The sequence below is a fragment of the Elgaria multicarinata genome, chromosome 1, assembly GCF_023053635.1.
Source record: "Elgaria multicarinata webbii isolate HBS135686 ecotype San Diego chromosome 1, rElgMul1.1.pri, whole genome shotgun sequence".
NCBI lineage: Eukaryota > Metazoa > Chordata > Lepidosauria > Squamata > Anguidae > Elgaria > Elgaria multicarinata.
The window spans coordinates 108,344,188-108,366,002 of record NC_086171.1 but is presented as its reverse complement, the minus strand read 5'-3'; the positions used below and the strand labels follow the sequence as shown (position 1 = coordinate 108,366,002).

Here is a 21,815-nt window from a genome sequence, read left to right as displayed (position 1 = left end):
AAGAAATACAAAACAAAGCCAAAGATGTTATAGCGACTGATTACTTCCAAGGATCATTTATGAAGCATTAATTGCAGTTGCTGGGGCTAAATCACAGTTAATCCCCATATAAAACCTATGAAAAATATGAGCTCCCCATATCATATTCTAGACTGTATGCATCTCAGGGCAAAGGTTCTTCCTTTTCCTCCTCTTCCTCTTCTTTCTTCTATAGTTCTCTTTTAAGCAGCATGCTTCCTAATAATGCTATACAATGGATAACAAAGAAAATAGGAGCTGTCACCTGAATGTGTTCTGATTCTGATCAACATTAAGGAGCTGCCCATTCCTCTTCCAGGTTATTGTTGGTTTAGGAATCCCTGAGGTTTCACATGGCAAGGTGGTTTGGACATTCACAGTTACTGTAATGTTGATAGGCCCAGGAGCAACAGAGGGAGGAACTAGGAAATAAAGCACAAAAGATAGCACAGCAGTATTTGACAAGAAACTGAAAAGGCCACTCTGCATTCAGGAAATGTTTACGATATGGGGGCAATTTGCAGATTTTGAAAACGTTAATGGGAGAAGAACACTTGATGAAAAAACAAAGAGATTTAGATAACTGGGACCACCGGGAACACACATCCTCTCTCTTTTTTTCTTTTCTTTTTTTTTGGCCATTTCTGTACAATGAATTAAACAAAGAAAAACTGTGAAGTGTGCAGGCCGCAAGCCAACATGCTCTTGCAGTTTTTCCTTGCTTGCGTTTAAAGGTTAGGACCCTGTCATATATCTTAGATCTATTGCTTTCAAGCCCTAAGGTAAGATGATTAAAATAAAATGAAGATCATTGCAACTGAAAAGAGTTTTTTATTTGCCCAGTTCAACAAATCAACACAAGCAGAAAAAAAATATAATTGAATTTTTTTCAGTGGTGGTAATTTTGAACTGAAATGTATACTGTAAGGAGCAAAACGATGTATGATTTGTTTGCAAATTGTGGGGAGAGGAAACAAAGCATTGGTTGGGGAAATTGCATATTTTCTCCCTCTATAGAGTGGAGGGAGAAAATATACAATTTCCCCAGGCTTGGGGATATTATGTGTTTCTCCCACCACCACCACCAATGGGAGTCTTAACGGCCTTTCCGCAAAGCTAGGGAAATCGTGTATTTTCCCCCTTCACTCCAATGGCTGTTGCTGCCATTAGAATGGAGGCAAAATGGTGTGTTTCTCCCTCCCCCCTGTACCAGCTGGGGCCTTAAAGGCCCTCTTATGAAAGGTAGCCTTGTGTAAGAGGGCCATTAAGGCCCAGATTGGCATGGGAGAGATGGCAAAGCGCGCTTTCTGGGGCCTCTGTAAAGTGGACAATTCCGCCAGCCACGCCATTCGCAAAGTCTCCTTGAAGCGGCTCAGCAAAGATTCGTGTGGCCTGGCTCCTTGAAGCAGACTCCTCGGAGCAAGGCTCGGTGACTTCTCGGGGCGCACCCCCCATGAGTTCTCCAAAGCCCAGATATAGATCACACAGGACTCAACAGAACCCCATTTTCCTCTCCCTCTCTTTGATGTGCTAAACACAAGGGCGTTGTTGGAACTGGGGAATCTGTGTGTACCTCCTGTATTCCAAGCGGGCCCTGCCCTGTGCTACATATTATTTAAGCTCTAATTCAGAAAGGAGTGCAGGTGTGCACAAACTCTTGTTCCCCATAATGGCCCAGCATGCAGGCACTGAAGAGGAAACAGGGCTCTATAGAGATCCCTCTGCGTGCAAGCAATGTCCATGGCTAGGATGGATGACGTTACATCTTTTAGTTTTAAGAATAACCATGTTACTTGGGGTCCATTACAGTTCTTCTGTGGGGCACATTTATCTGCAGAAGAGCATACTTACCATGGACGTGGAAATCAGTCCGCTTGCGCTCAGTGCCAGCAACGTTGGTTGCCATGCAAAGATAGCGCCCAGTGTCAGTAACTTGTGCTGCATATATATGAAGGGATCCTTTGTCTGATACTAAATATCTAAAACAATACAAAAGAGGATGTAAGACACACACATACACACAATTCAATAGTTCCTCTGTTTACAGAACCTTCTTCCTTCTAACCCAAATAAAACTCTAAAGCAGAGTTTTATTCCAATTAAAAAATTAATGTTTTAAAAAACAGGCAAAGTAAAGAAGCAAACTGTATATTTGGACTTGGTCCTCAGTTTCAGAACCATGACTTACAGAGTCAAAAAGTTTTTAAAATGGAAGTAGGAGGCCTAACCTGTTCCTGCTTGCAAGATATACTTTTAGAGGAACGAGCATTGAATAATGTTAATATACCCTTCACAAACAGGCCCTGTGCATGTGTATTTTGTATTCAGAGACCTCATCACTACAGAGTTCAAACAGAGATCTGCGAAGGTGACCTGTATGTCAGGAAACAGGTACACAAATTCTCCTGAAAAACTAAACCTCCTGCAAAATTATCCCAAGCATGTTTACTCAGAAATCTTACTGGGCCTGTTCACATGTAACGCTAAGCCACCGTGGTTAGTGATGGGAAGTGAACAACAGTGGCTTAGCATGTTGTGTCAGGGGAGAAAAATCCGATAACAATGACTAATAAACCACCCCAGGTAGCCACCCACTTGCAGGGCCCTGGGGTGGCTTACCATATTGTCTGTTGGGATCTCTGGTGGTTAAAATGGCCGTGCCATGTGGGGGGAGTGGCAGCCATAGAGTCAGCCACCTGGAGTGGCCACAACTTCCAACGACACTAGCCGGCACAGACTGTTTCGATGATTGAGATTGCCATGCCATGCCAGCTCCAGTGTCTGACGCAACTTGATTCTGTGCAACGCAAAAGAAGCCAGCCTGCTGCAGAATCTCCAGGTTGGATTCATAGAAATCCAAGCTCATTTCTCTGACATCCCTAATCCATACTCAACAATCCAATACCCATACCCTGGTCCCAAACATTTCTGAATTCATTCACCTGTTCTTTTACCCATCTCAGAATGGGTGGGTTTAACTCCAACACTGCAAGCACATTATTAAAAATCTGGAGAGGGTACTGAAGAATGTCCATTTGTTCTGGCAATCAGTCATTACCTGGCATTATTCCCAGCGAAAAGGGTTCCATCCTTTCTCCATGAAACTCTTGGGGCTGGAATACCTTCCGCAATACACTCCAAGACAGCAGACATATTCATATTCACTGTCACCATCTGTGGGCCATCTTTGATTGTAGGAGCAACTATATAATAGAGAATCCAAGAGAGCATCAGACAGACAGTTTGGTCAGGGACATCTTGAAATATGAGCTCCTGCCTTCTACTAGACACGGGGATTTCTGTTATCCAACAATACTTGTGCTTGAATGTGAAAACAATGTCTATGGACGGCTTCCATCTGTACAATTTGGCACCAGGACTATCTAATACTTAACACAATACATAAAAACATGTCACATTTTATATGAACATCTAATACATTACAGATTGCAAATATTTATGTGCTGGCATGCTACTTAAAAAGAAATAAAATTATGTAAATGTTTATTCAACTGTATTTTTCAGATGTCCAGCCAACATATTAAATATATAGCAAATTACACCACACGTCTACTCAGAAGAAAGTCACACTGAGATCAATGGGCTTACTTCCAAGTAAGAGGGCACAGCTTTGTCCCCATGAACACTTTGCTAGTCTTACACAAAAGGGTTGAAATCTGAGCCCTTCTGATAGTTTACACAATCACTATTCTTCAGTCCTTCAACTGAAAAACAGGAAATGTAATGTGGTTGTGTATACAAGTTAAAATCTCGAAAGTGCTATAGAAATTGTTCTCAGGGTTTGGTGGGGCTTTGAGTTCTAAAGCTAGAAATCAGGCCCCAAAGAAAGCCTGTGTACATTAATGATGTATGCTTAACAATCTGATGACATTTTGAAGCCCTCTGCGGACTAACTGCAAAGATTGCTTTATGGCCAGGGTTGCCATTTGGGATTTGGTGAGGTGAGGTGGTTGGGAAAGACACAAAAAGATTTCAGTTGGGTGGGTGTGGGCAAGATTCACAGTTACAATCAATTATCTGCTCCTGGGTATATTAAAATTGCAAAAAACCCAGTGTATTTTGATAGCATTTCATTTGGTTACATTTTATGCCTTATAAAGATATCTGTGGCCTTGAGAAATAAACATGGATGAGGAGGAGCGCCCTTGAACAGGAACTTTGCTGGTATCGCCCTTGAACAGGAACTGGTATCACCCTTGAACAGGAACTTTGCCTATTGTATGGTGTCTTCTTCTAAGGGACAAGAGGGCAATTTAAGATGATCCAGAAGTTTTGGCCTACAATTCCCATCAGACCTAGTAGTGAGGGATGATAGGAGTTGCAGGCCAAAGCTGCCCACCCCTTTTCTAAGGGAAATGGTGCCCACCATTCATTGCATACAAACATTTTATTTGAGAGAAGAAAAGAAGCATATAAATAACAATTTAATTAAGACATGGGTCTGCATCTCTAACAAGTATCTTAAGCCTTTCCCAACTGAGTGTCCTGAAATAGCTGTTAACCTGATGAATGCTTAAAAGGGCGTAGTTATTCAGTAGCCTACAACTTCCATGATGCCTCACCATGACCTATACTGGCTAGGGCTGATGGCTGTTGTAAGGAAAAACATCTAGAAGGCCACAAGTTGTCCACACTTGGTTTAAACAATCATTAGTTTAGTGTCCTCGCAGCTCATGGCGGGGGCATATGATCAGCAGAAATATGATGTCCTTCTTGCTTGAGTAGCATTTCTGACTGGAGGTACGGGATTGCATATTTAATGTTTCCTCATATGAAAAATCCCCTGCACACAGAATAGTAGTCACTCAAACAGAAGGTACACCAGTTTTGAAATCTCTTCACTGGCTGCCAATTAGTTTCCAGGTGAAGTACAAAGTGTTGGTTATTACCTTTAAAGCCCTACATGGTTTGGGTCCAGGCTACCTGTGGGATCGCCTTCTCCCGTACATCTGCCCCACACACTCAGGTCCTCTGGGAAGAATCTACTTCAGTCAACCAAAACTAGGCAACCAAAACTGGGTATTACCCAGAGGACCTTCTCTTCTGCTGCTCCCAGAATGTGGAATGGCCTGCCGGAGGAGATTCAGGAACTTGACAGTCTTTTAGAATTTAAAAAAGCAATAAAGACTGATCTATTCTGGCAGGCCTATCCAGTAAAATTTTAGAATGTTTTTAGGATGTTTAAAGGATGCTTTAATCATATATGCTATGTTTTTAATCAGTTTTAATGTGTTTTATATTCATTGCTGTTCCCCGCCTCGATCCAAGTGGAGAGGCGGGTAAGAAATAAATGATGATGATGATGATGATGATGATGATGATGATGAGTTTTCTGTGTGAGAGAAGTTATTACATATGGATAAACATTCAGACCTAGAATCCCTCACTTATTCTCTGAAATGATAAATTGCACCACAATTCTGCTGACTGCATAGCTCTAGTTCAACAAGTAGAGGAACAAGTTGAGACTTGCAAAGTTGCTTTAAGTACATATGTGGATGCACTTATGGTCAAAATAGAAGGCATAACTTTTGTGAACACATTTCCACTATGAAATAAGCAGGTTACTGTCTATACACACTATTTGAGGTTCTAATACGCTGGGCATTCACCTATGTGATATGCCACAGAAACACTGTACAAAGATTATATAAGGATTCTTTCATTTCCTTACCATTTACAGCCAATGCAAACTCTCTTTTGGTTTGGCCTGCAATATTACTTGCCACACAGGTGTAGTTTGCTGCATCGCTTTGGTCAGCATTATTGATTTGCAGGTATCTCCCACTGGATAAGATGCGAACTCGGGGAGTCGCCTGAGAAGAGAGTTTTCACACGCTGAAATTATTTTCAACAAGGTACAGAACCAGCAACATTTCTATTCACAGGATAGGATAGGATCTGGCGGCAATAGGGAGGAAGAGTACATACATAAATTGTATTTAATTACTTAGTACTTGTATTCCCTGCTTTTCTTCCATCATGGCATTCAAGGCAACTTACATGGGAGTTCTCAGATGGTCTCCCATTCAGGCACTGACCAGACCCGGTTAGTTTCAGCAACTTGTTTCTTCAAGTATCTTCAGTTCAGACCATCTCATGGAGGTTAAGGCTATCAATAGCTAATATTCATGATGGCTATTGTGGTGGAACCCGAAAGGGCGGGTTCCCGTGGTTCACTGAGTGGTGGTCACAGACTCTCAAGACACAATTTCTCTCCCTTTAGAAGGTTTATTACGAGCAGCCTGCAGTGCTGCAAGGTGACAGTCTCAGAAAACCTGAGGAACTGCCCAACAATTTCAGGAAAGGCTAACATATTTATAGGGTCAGTTCTCCTCAGATACAATGGCAGAACTTTCTCACCAATCATAATACAGCTCTGCAATGCAATAACCAATGAGAAGCAAAGCATTTAGGCAAGTACAGAGTTTAAGTACTTCTCTGACTAGAATACCTTACATATATGGGTATTGCAATAGTTACAGGAAATACATCTCTATCTGTTTTGTTTGTTTTGTTATCTTGCTTTGCAGACATCTTACTCCACCTTCCAACTGCTGGTGTTGACACCGTCTTGTGACATGGCATTTATGCATGTGCAAAGTGAAGATAATTCTAAGACTAGAAAACCAATATGTAGATGGGTATTGCAATCCTGGAACATCTGTTCCTTTGTGGTTACTACTCTTCCTGTCTTCGCTGGGAGGTGCACACTCTGACTAATGTGTCAACACTTCTTGTTGGTTGAGCAAGTGTTGCTCAATATATTTTCAGCTACAGTTTGCATCAAATTGCTATAGAACTTAATTTCTAATAGAAAGGGCTTACATCAAAACAGGGTGGGCACAGACAAAACAGCCCATTCACACATTTCCACGACACTATATATTTCCTCCAGTATCAGAGGCAGCATGCCTCAGTATGCTAGTTAGTGGAGAGCATGACCAGGAGAGTGCTGTTGTGCTCATGTCCTGCTTGTGGGCTTCCCAGAGGCAGACTAAATGCTGGATTAAATAGGCCTTTGGTCTGATCCAGTATGTCTCTTCTTATGTTATCTTGAAGCAAAGTGCATAAAGTTTGTCCATGCAATCGGCACATGACAAAGCAGAGTTATACAAATTCAGGGGATCCAGCCTACACGCATCGTGTGGGTTCCTACACAAATGTTAAGTTAAACATATGCTACTGGCAAGGAGGAGCAAGTCTGGCTGGTGCAATCCTAATTTTCCACCCTGCATATAGTTTGAGCTGCTGCACAAAGCATATGGCCAATTTAAATCAATGCATCTCCGGGGAAAGTCACAAAGAGAACATACCTGCAAAATCTCTCCATCCTTGAGCCATGTGATTGTAGGGGGAGGGACTGCATCTGAGTTGCATTCCAGTATTATCTGCCTATTCTGCAGGACACTGAGATTCTGAGGATCACTTGTACCAGCAATATTAGGAGGGACTGCCAAGAGGAAAAGACACAAGGGATCTGATAAACCAAATTGTCAAAAGTTTATTAAACCTGGCCACTATGGAATTTTGCAAGCCTCAAAGTAATTTACTCCTGTTTTAAGCAATTCTAGAAATGCATGAGAATTTTGTTTCAGATCATCTTTCATCAGGATTTATCCTGTTCAGTTTCTGGACTAAACACCAGACTTGGATGCAATCTGCAGTTGAAGTCCATACGTTTCCAGGCTTGCAATGTGATTCGCAGATCAAAACATTGTATTCGACAGCATGTGCAGATTTGAAAAAATGCACACAAACATGCCTTAATTAATGGGAGAAAACGATTTCAAAGATGTGCACGACTGATGAAAACACACAGAGATTTTAATGTGAAAAGCAAAGAAAAAGCTCACAATCTTATACGGATTCGAATCAGAACGAACTTTGAGATGAATTCAGAGAACTTCAGCAAGCTCATCCAGGGTCTCAAAATGAAGATCATGATTTGTACAAGATGTATCTGATGCTTCTTTTCTGAGCCAGTTCAAACAACCATTTCAGCAGCTTCAAGCCATTTCAGTCTATGCAAAGTGGTTGTCCGGATACACTGTCCCGGACTGAATTCAGTCTAGATCTCTACAACAGTTCATTTCATCTGTATGGCTCCCCCCTCTGTAATTGATTACACTAGTGTCATTGTGACCATGAATCAGCGAAACCATCTCATGTATTTGTATCCAAGCCCCTAACACATAAACAGCACTCCCACTTCTTCCAAATAAACCTTACCGTGTACTCTCACTAAAAATTCTTTGTCATCATCTCCTGCAGGGCTAGAAGCCAAACATGTGTATCTTCCAGTGTCTTCTACCTGCAGGATAACCAAAGAGCCTCAATTAGAAACAAAATTCCAACAAAATGAAATTAAATGAAAGACAAATCTGTTGATGGTTGTAAAACCATTTGGTGAGATTGGCCATTTATTGTGTTTCAGTTACTTGAGCATTGGATATTCGAAGAACCTCTCCTCCTCTCATGATGTGAATATCGTCAGTTTGGGGCAGTGGACGCCCATCCTTCATCCATGTGATTTGGGGGGTTGGAATGCCATCAGAAATACAGAAGAGCTCTAGTGGGTTGTTAACCACTATTGAGATTTCTTCAGGTTGCTCTGATCCATTAATACGAGGGGGTTCTGGAGAAGGAAATTGCAAGATATCCATCACTTAATTTTAAAAATCATGTATCTAAATGTTGTAGGAGAGGTGTGGGAAGAAGACACAGAAAACCACATCCCAAACTGCTACTCAGCCTTAAAATTGGTCCTTAGCTACTGTCATCCCCTACCTAGCTAGTTGCAGGCATTTTAAGTAGGCATTTTAAGAAAGCAGATGGCGACGTACCACATGACAAACATTTGAAAACATTTCATAGGAAGCCACTTAGCTGTAGACACCAATCAAGCTTTACTATATATTTATTGCATTTATATACCACCCCATAGGTGAAGCTCTATGGGCGGTTTACAAAAGTTAAAAACAGTAAACATTAAAAACAAATATACAAAGTTTTTTTAAAAAATAAAAAGCATAAAAAACAGCTGTATTAAAATTCATTTCTGTGGTGTCTGCCTTCTTGGAATACATTTATGTTTGGAAAGGTTAGATTTGTGATGGAAGCTTTTTCTGCACTCCGTGCACAGAAATGGTTTTTCACCTCTGTGAATTTTTTGATCTAAAGGAAGGGTGAATGTACGACTGAAGCTTTTCCCACACTCCACACATTTGTATGGTTTCTCCCCTGTGTGGGTTCTTTGATGTCTACTCAAGGTCCCACTATGGCTAAAGCTTTCCTCACATTCCATACATTTATATGGAATTTATACACACTATGCTCCCTACTTATAGAATCATAGAATAGCCGAATTGGAAGGGGCCTACAAGGCCATCGAGTCCAGCCCCCTGCTCAATGCAGGAATCCACCCTAAAGCATCCCCTGCAGTTGGAGACCTGGATGGCTACCCATGCAACTAATGCCAGCACATGGAATATTTGCAAAAAGTGATTACATAGGAAGTATTCACCAGTCTAGATACTCAGTTTAGCAGCCAACCTTATGATAACCTTTGATTGGCCAGGCTTCCAGGGTCATTAAATTATAGATTTTTTTCTTTAAAAAGCATTTAAAATCCTTACCTAGCACTTTAAGAGTAAAGTGCTTGTTGACTTCTCCAGCTTTGTTAGATGCTATACAGGTGTATCTACCTGTGTCATCAGCCTCTGACTTTGCTATATGAAGACCCATTCCTTGGTTGTCCAATGACACATGGAAGCCACTGTCTAAAGGTTGGCCATCTTTAAGCCATGACATATTCGGTGTTGGCGTTCCATCAGCCAAACACACCAAAGAGACTGGATTTCCTTTTACAACAGTTATTTCTTCTGTTCCTCCGCCGTTGTCTATGCTGGGTGGAACTGCAAGGAAACACCGGTGATAACTGTGACATTAACTCAACAGAAATTTTTGAATACAAAACTTTAGTTAATTAAGCTACTACTATTTCTAGAGTGTGAAATAACACACTGGTTTGAATCCCGAGAAGCAATGATGGATGAGGGTGGTGGTTGAAAGGTGTCTTCTCCACTCCCTCTTCCTACTGCACACACACACACATACACACACTTACGCACACACACACACTTCTTTATAAGGTTCCATGTCGTCATCATGTCAAACAGATAATGTCATGATATCATGGTAAAAATCTTGCGGGTCACACAGCAACAATGTGGACAAGTGAGCTGAGGACTGTGAAGGAAAAGGAGAAAATAGTGCCAGGAGAACAGCACTGAAACAACAGAAATGTGTTCATAGAAAGGGCTGAAATTGCCAAAACCAGGCTTTTGAACAAACAGGAAGCATTATTTTGGCTCAGCACTGAAGTACATAGGTATTGTTCAAATGACCAGCCCCCAAGGGCTAAAGTGATTAAAGAAGGCAGAGACTTTCAAGAGAAGGCAGATAATACTGGCATTGTGAGGCTACTGTTTTACTCTGTACAGCACCATGTACATTGATGGTGCTATATAAATAATAATAATAATAATAATAATAATAATAATAATAATAATAATATGTTTAGCTCAGATGAGTGAGAGAAATGTAAGACATACATACATACATATCACATTTAGGAAATTAACTCCTAAAAATGTTACAATTTCACTTTACAATACATAGAGAGGCTTATACATAGACCCTTTTCAGAAGACATGCTAAGCCATGGTGGTTGAGCATTTTGAGCTAAACATTATGGCTTCTCATGTCATGTGAACATAACTTATCGCGTCATGTGAACCATTCCTAACAATGGTGGTTACATAGCTATGGTTTAAAACCCTCACTAACCATTTGCTGCAAAGGGGTTCTTGGCCTAACCATGGCTTAGCGTGTGGTCCGAACAGGCTCATAGAAAAGCTTTACAATACATAGAGAGGGAATACATAGAAAGGCTTACCATACACCTGAAGGCTATGATGCTTGTTGTCCACACCAGCTCTGTTGGAGGCTACACAGGTGTACATGCCAACATCAGCTACCTGTGCTCTTACAATTCTGGAAGGGACACAACCGCAGGTATTTTGCCAAAGGTAACAATGTGGAACACACTATTCTGCCCAGTACACAGCACTCTCCAGTTTATAGAGAACACAATAATGCTTTACTTTAGCTTGTAGGGACCTCATGAACGTGTTGCTTCTATTTGTGAGAAGATCTCATCAGGGCCTAGACCTATTTAATGTTGTAAACTACCCTAGAAATATTCATACTGAACGGCAGCACCTGTTTTAAAAATAAATATATAAATATAAATATTGTCTCTAACCTACATGAATTGGGCATTCCACCTATAACCCAAAGCAGTTTCGAAACTTGGTCGAACATGTTCCTTTAACAATAATATTCAGGTGCCCTTTCAAGGAACACAGACATTTTCAGCAGTTGCTCATCAACCCTCCCTTTTACAGGGAAACCGCTCCCCTTTAGAGCAGCCTTCCCCAGCCTGGTGCCTTCCAGATGTGTTCGACTACAGTTCCCATAATTCCCAGCCAGGATGACCAAGCTGGCTGGGAATTATGGGAGTTGCAATCCAACACATCTGGAGGGCACCAGGTTGGGGAAGGCTGCTTTAGAGGTTTATCAAACTAAGTATTCAATGAATAATATAAGACCACTCAGTTGGGATAGGCAATGTGGCTATGATGGGCCACCTTGAAGACAACAACCTTCAACCTCTTTGCCTTGAAAAAGAAGACAGCCTGTACTATAAAATCTATTAGAAAGAAGTCTAGAGGAAAATTGGATAGATTGAGTGAGATATTCTGGAGAGACAGATAAGCACTAAGCCTTATCCTTGCCCCCTGCCCTGGGGGTTTTGTAGGGCTTCTCTGCAGACTATCTGGAGCTGCAGACTATCTGGAGGCTGACCTGAAGGCACCACATGTATTTCTATCACTGAAACAAATAAGGCTAGAACTGGTCAGTACCTGTATGGGAGATTGGGAGAGATCCCTGGAGGATGTGTATGATGTAAGTGTAGCACACAGATGCACACAAACGCTCATTTTATTGATTTTCAATTCCCTTCTAAGCCTACATGTTGGAGAACACGAGGAGTAAAAATTGATAAGGATAGAAACTGGATGCAGATGGGTCCCAAATAAAGTCAAAATTCCATTGTTCTCTTCATAAGAAAATGGAGAACTACTAGCCTTAATGGTAGGAAAGAATGACGCACGACCTCCAGAAGACAGCAAAATTACCATGCATGTGATATCACTGTTGAGTATTAATGTGTCCACCCAATATTGTAACTCCACCCACCTCAGGCAACGAATCCTACCTCTTGGGATCTGGTTACACAAAATGGGTAGAGATCTCTGTTCAAGTTGAACTGAAACTGTGTTGAATCTAAATCACTAAAACCTTACCTGAGAACCTGTCCAGCTGACAGCAACCTGAGGTGTGAGGAGATAGAAATGGGGAGCCCATTCTTCAGCCAATTTATCTGCGGCGGTGGAGTGCCCACAGCTTGGCATTCAATGTTTATCGAAGTGTCCAGTAAGACTGTTAGGGCTTCAGGTTCATCCTTATTGTTTGTTATAGTTGGCGGGACTAAACGTTGTAACCAAAGGGAGGGGGAAGTTACTTTCCGTGTTTATAACCCAACTTCCTAAGAAATATTCAAAGTAGCTTATACTCAAAATTAAAGTAACAAAGAACGATAAGAACAACAACAAAGTATCAGCAAAACCACAGCAGTCTAATAAGGATTAAAACACACACAAAAGAGAAGTAGCAGCATAAAAGCCAATTTAAAGATGGTATTCTGCAAAAGTGTGTGCTGGAATAATAATGCCTGTTGCCCATCTGTAAGTGAGCAATGATGAAGTCAATTGGATGCTCTTTGGGAGGCTGATTCAGGTCTTGGGTATCACATTTGAAAGGGCCCTAACTTTGGTACCCACCCCATATTCTGGGTAGACCTGAAGCAGGGCCTCGGAAGAGGAACAAAGTTGTTAGACAGGCTCATATATTAAACAGTGGATATTTGAAATTATTCCTGATGAAGTAGCTCACCTTGTGCTGAACCCCAAGATGGCAGCAATACCGCTTTTCCAATCCAAGGCAACATTCCCCATCGTGTTCCAAACTAAATAATATCCAAATGTTGCAATCGGCAACCCCCTGATACTATTCCTTTTGCCAGATCATGTTGAATTTCTATATAAATCTATCTTAGAATTGTGCCTGTGGCCAGAAAGCAGTTCCTGTTCAATCTATCAAAAGGGACACAAATGATAACTATTGTGTCTTCGCATTTATCAGCTGTATCCTGCCATTATGTGGTGCCATATTGTCCAACTGAGTTCCGCATTTCTGGAAGCCCTCTCTCCAAACTCTATGTCAGTGAACTCTTAGCAAGTCCATTCTTGGTACAGACACTAGGTACCAAGAGAAGGGAAGTTGAGGCTGGGAGAAGGATGGATTGTAAAGACAGGAATGTAGTCAGAGGCTACTCTGTTCTCTACACTGTGGTCCAGAATTTGCAAGATTCTGTAATGAAAAGGCACTACCTAGCAGTAATGGTGTCACAGTTATCTAGCTCTTGTGCTCAGGCACAGTATTATATAAAAATGAGTACGTTTCATAGAATCATAGAATCATAGAATAGCAGAGTTGGAAGGGGCCTATAAGGCCATCGAGTCCAACCCCCTGCTCAATGCAGGAATCCACCCTAAAGCATCCCTGACAGATGGTTGTCCAGCTGCCTCTTGAAGGCCTCTAGTGTGGGAGAGCCCACAACCTCCCTAGGTAGCTGATTCCATTGTCGCACTGCTCTAACAGTCAGGAAGTTTTTCCTGATGTCCAGCCGGCATCTGGCTTCCTTTAACTTGAGCCCGTTATTCCGTGTCCTGCACTCTGGGAGGATCGAGAAGAGATCCTGGCCCTCCTCTGTGTGACAACCTTTTAAGTATTTGAAGAGTGCTATCATGTCTCCCCTCAATCTTCTCTTCTCCAGGCTAAACATGCCCAGTTCTTTCAGTCTCTCTTCATAGGGCTTTGTTTCTAGACCTCTGATCATCCTAGTTGCCCTCTTCTGAACACGCTCCAGCTTGTCTGCGTCCTTCTTGAATTGTGGAGCCCAGAACTGGACGCAATACTCTAGATGAGGCCTAACCAGGGCCGAATAGAGAGGAACCAGTACCTCACGTGATTTGGAAGCTATACTTCTATTAATGCAGCCCAAAATAGCATTTGCCTTTCTTGCAGCCATATCGCACTGTTGGCTCATATTCAGCTTGTGATCTACAACAATTCCAAGATCTTTCTCGTTTGTAGTATTGCTGAGCCAAGTGTCCCCCATCTTGTAACTGTGCATTTGGTTTCTATTCCCTAAATGTAGAACTTGGCATTTATCCCTATTAAATTTCATTCTGTTGTTTTCAGCCCAGCACTCCAGCCTATCAAGATCACTTTGAAGTTTGTTTCTGTCTTCCAGGGTATTAGCTATCCCACCCAATTTTGTGTCATCTGCAAATTTGATCAGCGTTCCCTGCACCTCCTCGTCCAAATCATTAATAAAAATGTTGAAGAGCACTGGACCCAGGACTGAGCCCTGCGGCACCCCACTCGTTGCCTCTCCCCAGTTTGAGAAGGTTCCATTGATAAGTACTCTTTGAGTCCGATTCTGACTCTATATAACTTATATGTTATATGCACGATCCAAAGAGAGAGATAAAATACAAAATTCTTAAATGTCCTGCACTGTTTTCTCACAACTTGAAAACATCTTTGGTAGGGTCACCAGGGGCCAAAGTAAATTGCTTTGGCAGCTGTGCTAAATGTTCTGCAATGGACACTCCATCAATGCCTACTCAGGAAGTTCCACCCCTGCCTTTGTTTGCCCTTATCACATCGTTAAATATGATTGGCTGTGGGGTGATGTCAGCGGTACTAGAAAAAGAGCTACGTTTTAAAGACTGAGAACTTGTGCAAGAAAGATAAGCTTTGTGGAGTCTTTTAGGAAACTTTTCACATATACCCCTCCCTGAAAACCTCTTTTTGAGCCAAAACATTTGCTGGAGAACATTTACCTCAGTCATACCATAGATTATTAATATTATTAATCTTAATGAAATTTCAGGGTACTGCAGTGCTTGGACTGGAAAGATAAAATCAGTCACTTTGACTTCAGATAGAATATTCTGTAGTGGTAGTTGACAACGTATCAAGGCCCAAATCAGAAAATATATCATATGCTGTAAGGTTTAAACTATGGCTGAACTAAACTTTTGGAACAAACCTTTGTTGTTGCAAAGAATGAATATTATTGTTTTTTTTCAGTATACACTAATCTCTGGAAGATTGAAAACTTTAAGTAATTGTTACATTGATATGCCAAAACAAAAACAAAAAAAACTCCACCAGCCCTCCAAACTGTTTAGGGCTCACTGGGACTGCATAGCTGTGCGGCTGACCCTACAGGGCACCTCTAGTTTTTTCGTCTTAAGTCTTGCTTGGGGCCAGAACAGTGCAGAAAAAGGCAACCAAAATGTTCAAGGGGCAGGAGCATCTCCCCAATGAGGGAAGCGTACAACAACTGTGATTGTTTAGCTTGGAAAAAAGGAGGCTAAGGGGAGACATGATATAGATGTACAAAATTGTGCATGGTGTGGAGAAGGTGGATAGGGAGACATTTTTCTCCCTCTCTCAAAATACTAGAACCCGGGGTCATCCCATGAAGCTAATTGGTGGGAGATCCAGGACAAATAAAAGGAAGTACTTCTTCACACAGCTCATAGTTAAATTATGGAACTCACTACCACAAGATGTCGTGATGGCCACCAATTTGGATGGCTTTAAAAGGGGGTTGGATAAATTCCCGGAGGCAAAGGCTATCAATGGCTACTAGCTCTGATGGTTGTGAGCTGTCTCCAGTATTCAAGACAGTAAGCCTGTGTGCACCAGTTGCTGGGGAACATGGGTGGGAGGGTGCTGTTGCACCACGTCCTGCTTTGTGGGTCCCTGGCCGACGTCTGGTTGGCCACTGTGTGAACAGAGTCCTGGACTAGATGGACCCTTGGTCTGATCCAGCAGGGCCCTTCTTATGTTCTTCAGCGAAGACTGCATAGCATCTCCCAGCATGTAGCTGTTCCCATCAAAACAGGCCTGAAACAGAATTTTCATATGGGCTGCCTATGTTTTTGTCTAAAAGTTTTCACTTCTGAAAGAGACACTTTTAATATAGAAAACTGAATTTGACACAGATTTAGCTCAGCTCTTGCTTCAGCTGATTTTCATACTTTAGTTACATGGGAGTTAATGTGTCTGTGAATCTGTCACATGACAAACAACAGCTCTTAGAAAGGGATACACTTACTTCTACAGTGTTTTTATTTGTAGAATATTTTCATTCTTGCATAATCAGAAAAAATGTGACTGAGCAATCAAAATAGAAATTGTAGGGGTTTTCAAAAGCGGGTTTAAAATATGATTCTGATTTCTTACTGAACTGTCATTATTCAAATTTATGTTCCCAATCATAAGGGATCCAAATTAGTATTTTTAAGAACAAGTATGGGAGACAGGATTTTTAATGATCTTATCAAATATGTGCCACACAAAGTTCTTCAGGGTCTCATGAACCCCAGACATTAGCCACCCTACAAAAGGATAAATGCCCCCACTCCTATTCAGCTAACTATCATAAGCAGCGGTTAGGTCTGTATAAGACCTTAATATCTTCTTCCCTTACGAAGTAGAGGAGATCTTATAAGAGAAATGCCATGTTGAAAACAAAACTCACCATAGACATTCACATTGAAAATTCGGTCTTCTTCCCCTGCAGAGTTGGTAGCAACGCAAGTATATTTTCCTACGTCACTCGTAAGGGCTCCAGAAATGTTGAGCGAGCTGCCATCTGGAGCCAGGCTAGAGGAAGAAATCACAGAATTGTTTGGTGTGTGTTTTTAGAAGTACATCCTGAGGAGTTAACCTTGATACCAAACTTAACCATGACCTTAGGCTTCAGGATTAATACAGTATAACAAAAACACCATCAACAAGTGGGACTTGTAACTAAAGATGATGATGACGATAATAATATATTTATTTATTACCCACCTCTTGCTTTGGACCAAGGTGGGGAACAACATTAAATACAATATAATAAATAATGTTGCAATGTGGAGTCAGCTTTCCAAAGAGTCAGCTTTCTGGATACTTCATTCCATTCACTCTCCCACCCAGTTCTCCATCCCCATGCCCCCACCCCACACTTCCACCCCACACAACAGTCAGTCAGTATTCTGTGGTCATTGAGCATACTCAGTCCTTATTGGGCTGTTTTTCAGATTCCCACAACCGTTAGGGTTTTCCCTATATTTCTGCAAACCCTGGAATTTCCTTGACCCTATCAATAACTTTCTTGTGTGTGGAAGGAGCCATTATGTCTCCACAAGCACTGGCACTTGTTGTATTTGATTTTATATATGACTTGTAACTGGCTAAAACCCATTCAGGGTTGCCATAATAATAAATGGTAAATGGCACTCACCTCTAAATACTGGAAATGGAAGGAATGATACCTAACTATTGTATAGCACTCTAGCTGCACAATCTACATATATCTTAGCAATCGTTACACTGCCACTGTAGTTTAAGCCTGTCTCACTATCATTATGTTATAGATGTTACTGTGTTATCTGTACAGCACCATGTACATTGATGGTGCTATATAAATAAATAATAATAATAATAATAATAATAAGATAGAGGCTGAAACAGAGAGTGTTTTGCCAACTGAGTTTATAGCAGTGGCAATATTAGAAATGGGGACCTTCTTGGTTTGCAACTCAGTATCTGATGATGATGATGATGAAATAAATTTATATACCACTGATCATATTTAAAAATATCTCTAAGCAGTTCACAAAATGCATTATACATTAAAATACAATTAAAATACATAAAACATTAATAAAAGCACAATTAAAATCCATTAAAAACATTAAAACAACAATGTTATTACAAACAAGTAGGCAGGGCAGCACATTCACTCAGGGAAGGCCTGGGTAAAGAAATGGGTTGTTCATTAGTGTCTAAAGCATGACACAGTCGCCACCTCCTGAATCAGTCCATAATTGGGAGCCACCACTGAGACAGCCTGCTTTCTGATTGCTGAGAGATGGCAGGCTGCAGGTTGTGGTACCACCAGCAAGACCTTCTCTGATTAACTGAATAATCGCACAGGTCTGTATTGGGGAAGGCGAACTGCAGGTAACCTACTCCCAAGCAGTTCAGGGCTTTATATGCTAATAGCAAGACCTTGTACTTGGCTTGGTAGATAATAAGTAGCCAGTGCAGTTGCTTTAACACACTATGGTACATACCTCGCCAGAGGGTCAATTTCTCACATGTGTTTAAAGTTAGAATAACTTAGAATAGAATCTGGAGTAAACAGGGGGAAATTCTCTATATCTAAGAATGACCCATTGTTCTATTCACGCTCGGAAAGGTTTTTGTACGAGCTCAGATCCTACATACTCAGAAGCTGATCCAAACAACAGTATTTCTAAAGTCATTTGAATGTTTATTGCTGTAATTACAAGCATGGTTAGTTAAAGAAAATCTCACTGGAAGAGATAGGGTAGGGAGGTACGTATTAGGTAGTTAGAGCCGTTGCACAGGACCATCTAGCATGTCGTGAACATCAGTTGAGTGGATCAACATAGGGTTCAGCAAGCCATGGCTCAATATGCATTTAAGCTTTTCAGAGGGCTGAAATACAGACTGAATTGTGAACTGGATATAGGCAGCAAGAAAGAAAGAAAATTACATAATTGGTTGGGTTTATGTTAAATACTCCATGGATCTGGGCAATCCACATTTACGATACAACTGAATTGGTCCTGTAAATCAACTCATACAAGCTGAGTTCCAGTCTGTGCTGACCTTACCATGACATGACATGAGGCAGTCACGTAGGGCAGTAGATTCTAGAAAGGTGCAATTTCCCTGCCTGTATGTTCCATCTTTGTGCATCATCATCATCATCAACAACAACAAATAGAATTTATATAGCACATTAGAGTGATCAAGAGACTTTGATTTTGATTTGATTTCTTCATTCAAACGCAAAATTGTCTATGAACAGCATATACCGAAGGCTCATAAAATCTTTTATACTGTATTTTGTATTTTATACTGTATTCTGCATTTTTATACTGTATTTTGCATTTGTGCTTTTAACCTGTTGGTTGTTTTATTATGGTTTTAATTTTTGTGAACCGCCCAGAGAGCTTCGGCTATTGGGCGGTATAAAAATGTAATAAATAAATAAATAAATTACAAAGTTCTGGTTGGGTTTTTCTGACTAGTTTTGCAAGCTGTTCTCCCTTTCCTGGCTTTCTCCCACCTTTCTTTCCCTTTGAGTTTCCTCAACTTTCCTCCCCCTTCGTTTTACTTCTTGCTTGGACTCTGGATTGCTTCAGAATGAGAAAAGTCAACACTTCACCTTATCCGCTGAGATTCATCACCACTGATTGGTTTTCCATCTTTCAGCCACTGGATGACTGGTGCGGGGATTCCATTGGCTTTACAGGAAAGCTGGATGTTTCCCCCAAGGATGACGCTGACTTCACTTGGCATTTCAGATCCAGGAATATCTGGAGGTACTTTGGGAGTGTGAAAAAAAGTGTTTTAGCAATATCTCAATAAGGTGGGGAAAGGAAGAAGAGCACAAACTCCCAGCAACACCTGGCCCATTATTGGGAATAGGAGGTTGATGAGTGCTTCTGTGTCAGCCCTTCACTCTTACCTGGCTGTAAATTAATCAAGCTCATAGAAACACACTCAGGAGAATTAGAAAGGATTGGATGAGGATACAGAGTTACACACAGAATTCCCATTCTCACAGTGCTGTGCTAAGCATGTCTGCTGCATTTTAGTTAGGATTTTATCTGTAAAGTGTTTTGGAGCTTATGGACAAAATTAAGTTATTGCACAGCACTGATACCAATTTCACCTTAGTTAAAAAAAATAGGGAAGGCATGGGTGTACACGCACATACATACACACGCACATACACACACACACACACACACACACACGTACATACCTTGAACAGAAAGGAGATACAATTTCTGAGTTTTGCCTTCTACATTTGAGGCAATGCAGGAATAGTTCCCGTTATCTGAATACTGAGATCTGGTGATTTGAAGCTTGCTTCCTCCTGACAAAATACGCATTTCAAGGGAGGCAGAGTTTTCTAAATGCAGGGGTAGGGGGAGAGAAGAAATCAGCAGGTTGAAAATATGCAGAAGTTTCAACTTGGTACAAACTGGTTTATTTTCATCTCAAATCTGTAAACCATTGCTTAAAATCAACAACCAATCCCTTCTATTAGAGGAAGGGAAATAAGGCCTGTAAGGTCTGTTTGGTTCTGACATGATACCTGATCCCAATACCCTGGGACTGCTTACCCTGAGGAAGACTCAGGCCATAGCTAGACCTAAGGTTTATCCCTGGATCGTCCAGGGGTCAAACCTGTTCATCTAGGTGACACACAGGGGATCCAGTGCTCAGGCAGGGGCGAACCCTGGATGATCCCAGGATAAATCTTAGGTCTAGCTGTGGCCTCAGAGGAGGGTAAAGTACATAGCTACATAGGAAGCTGCCTTAGAATCATAGAATAGTATTGTTGGAAGGGGCCTACAAGGCCATTGAGTCCAACCCCCTGCTCATTGCAGGAATCTACCTTAAAGCATATAAGCATACTTTATACTGAGTCAGACCATTGGTCCACCTAGCCCAGTATTATAACCACTGGCAGGGAGCAGCTCTCCAGGGTTTCAGGCAGGATTCTTTCCTAGCCCTATCTGGAGATGCTGGGGATCAAAACTGGGACCACCTCCATGCAGAGCATATGCTAGACCATTGAGGGTGCAGGCTCCTCAGGGAGGAATGTCCAGTTCCTTCTCCCATGCCCTTCACATTCACCCTTGGATTCACGAGTCCCCAAGAGTCCTCCATCTCTCCAATCTTGCAGAAGTCAACAGATGCAGAATCAGGCAAGTGTGCTTTAAAAAAATAGCCCATTCCTCCAGGGGCAGGCAAGGCCAGCTACATGTCAGCCAACATCTGGCCTCAGAAAGTTGCAGCAATCCACTGAAGACAATGGGCTGGTTTGCACAATCACCACAGCCCACTGAGGTTATTTATGCCACGGTGGGTTGCAGTTTGTGCTGGCAGCCATTTTGAATATTTAAGCTGCAGCAGATGCTATATGTAACTGCCTTGGGTACTATATGTACTATATGTAGAAAAGTGGGATATAAATTAAAATAACGATGTCTAAGCAAACAAACATCATATACAATCCAAGCCGCAATGTGTAATGTGTTACCGAGTGGCTTCCCATTCTTAAGCCATGTTATTGCTGGTGGAGGAATTCCAGTAGCGTCACATGTAAAGGTTACAGGGTTACTGATGGTTTCATTGATCCACTCTTGCTCAGGGCCTTCAATGCTGGGTGGTACTGTGAATGAGAGCAGTACAAAATTACCTAAAAGGTGATGGTTGATCCTGAAGGCTGAGATACTTTGGATGGGAATCCAACTCTGTGCCCCCTCCCTTCCTCAAGCCCATGACTTTGTTGTTGTTGTTGTTGTTGTTGTTGTTGTTGTTATACATTCATGGGACGCAACAAGGGCAATTAAGGAGCATTCCTGCAAATTGATTAACTAAACCTAACAAGGGTCAGTTTGTTG

General features: G+C 41.5%; 1 protein-coding gene across 1 annotated transcript in view; it reads right to left on the bottom strand.

Annotated features, from left to right (window-relative positions):
- HMCN1 (hemicentin 1) overlaps positions 1 to 21,815 on the bottom strand; it is a 291,005-nt gene that overhangs the window by 61,003 nt on the left and 208,187 nt on the right. Inside the window, exons 62-75 of the mRNA XM_063134738.1 lie at positions 21,452 to 21,583; positions 20,165 to 20,314; positions 19,562 to 19,721; positions 16,853 to 16,977; positions 12,474 to 12,657; positions 11,000 to 11,097; positions 9,678 to 9,956; positions 8,481 to 8,677; positions 8,272 to 8,353; positions 7,356 to 7,492; positions 5,714 to 5,855; positions 3,077 to 3,221; positions 1,870 to 1,997; positions 284 to 440 (exon numbers count right to left, since the gene is read on the bottom strand). Coding sequence (XP_062990808.1) covers positions 284 to 440; positions 1,870 to 1,997; positions 3,077 to 3,221; positions 5,714 to 5,855; positions 7,356 to 7,492; positions 8,272 to 8,353; positions 8,481 to 8,677; positions 9,678 to 9,956; positions 11,000 to 11,097; positions 12,474 to 12,657; positions 16,853 to 16,977; positions 19,562 to 19,721; positions 20,165 to 20,314; positions 21,452 to 21,583 — 2,116 coding nt within the window. The remainder of the gene's footprint in view (positions 1 to 283; positions 441 to 1,869; positions 1,998 to 3,076; positions 3,222 to 5,713; positions 5,856 to 7,355; positions 7,493 to 8,271; positions 8,354 to 8,480; positions 8,678 to 9,677; positions 9,957 to 10,999; positions 11,098 to 12,473; positions 12,658 to 16,852; positions 16,978 to 19,561; positions 19,722 to 20,164; positions 20,315 to 21,451; positions 21,584 to 21,815) is intronic.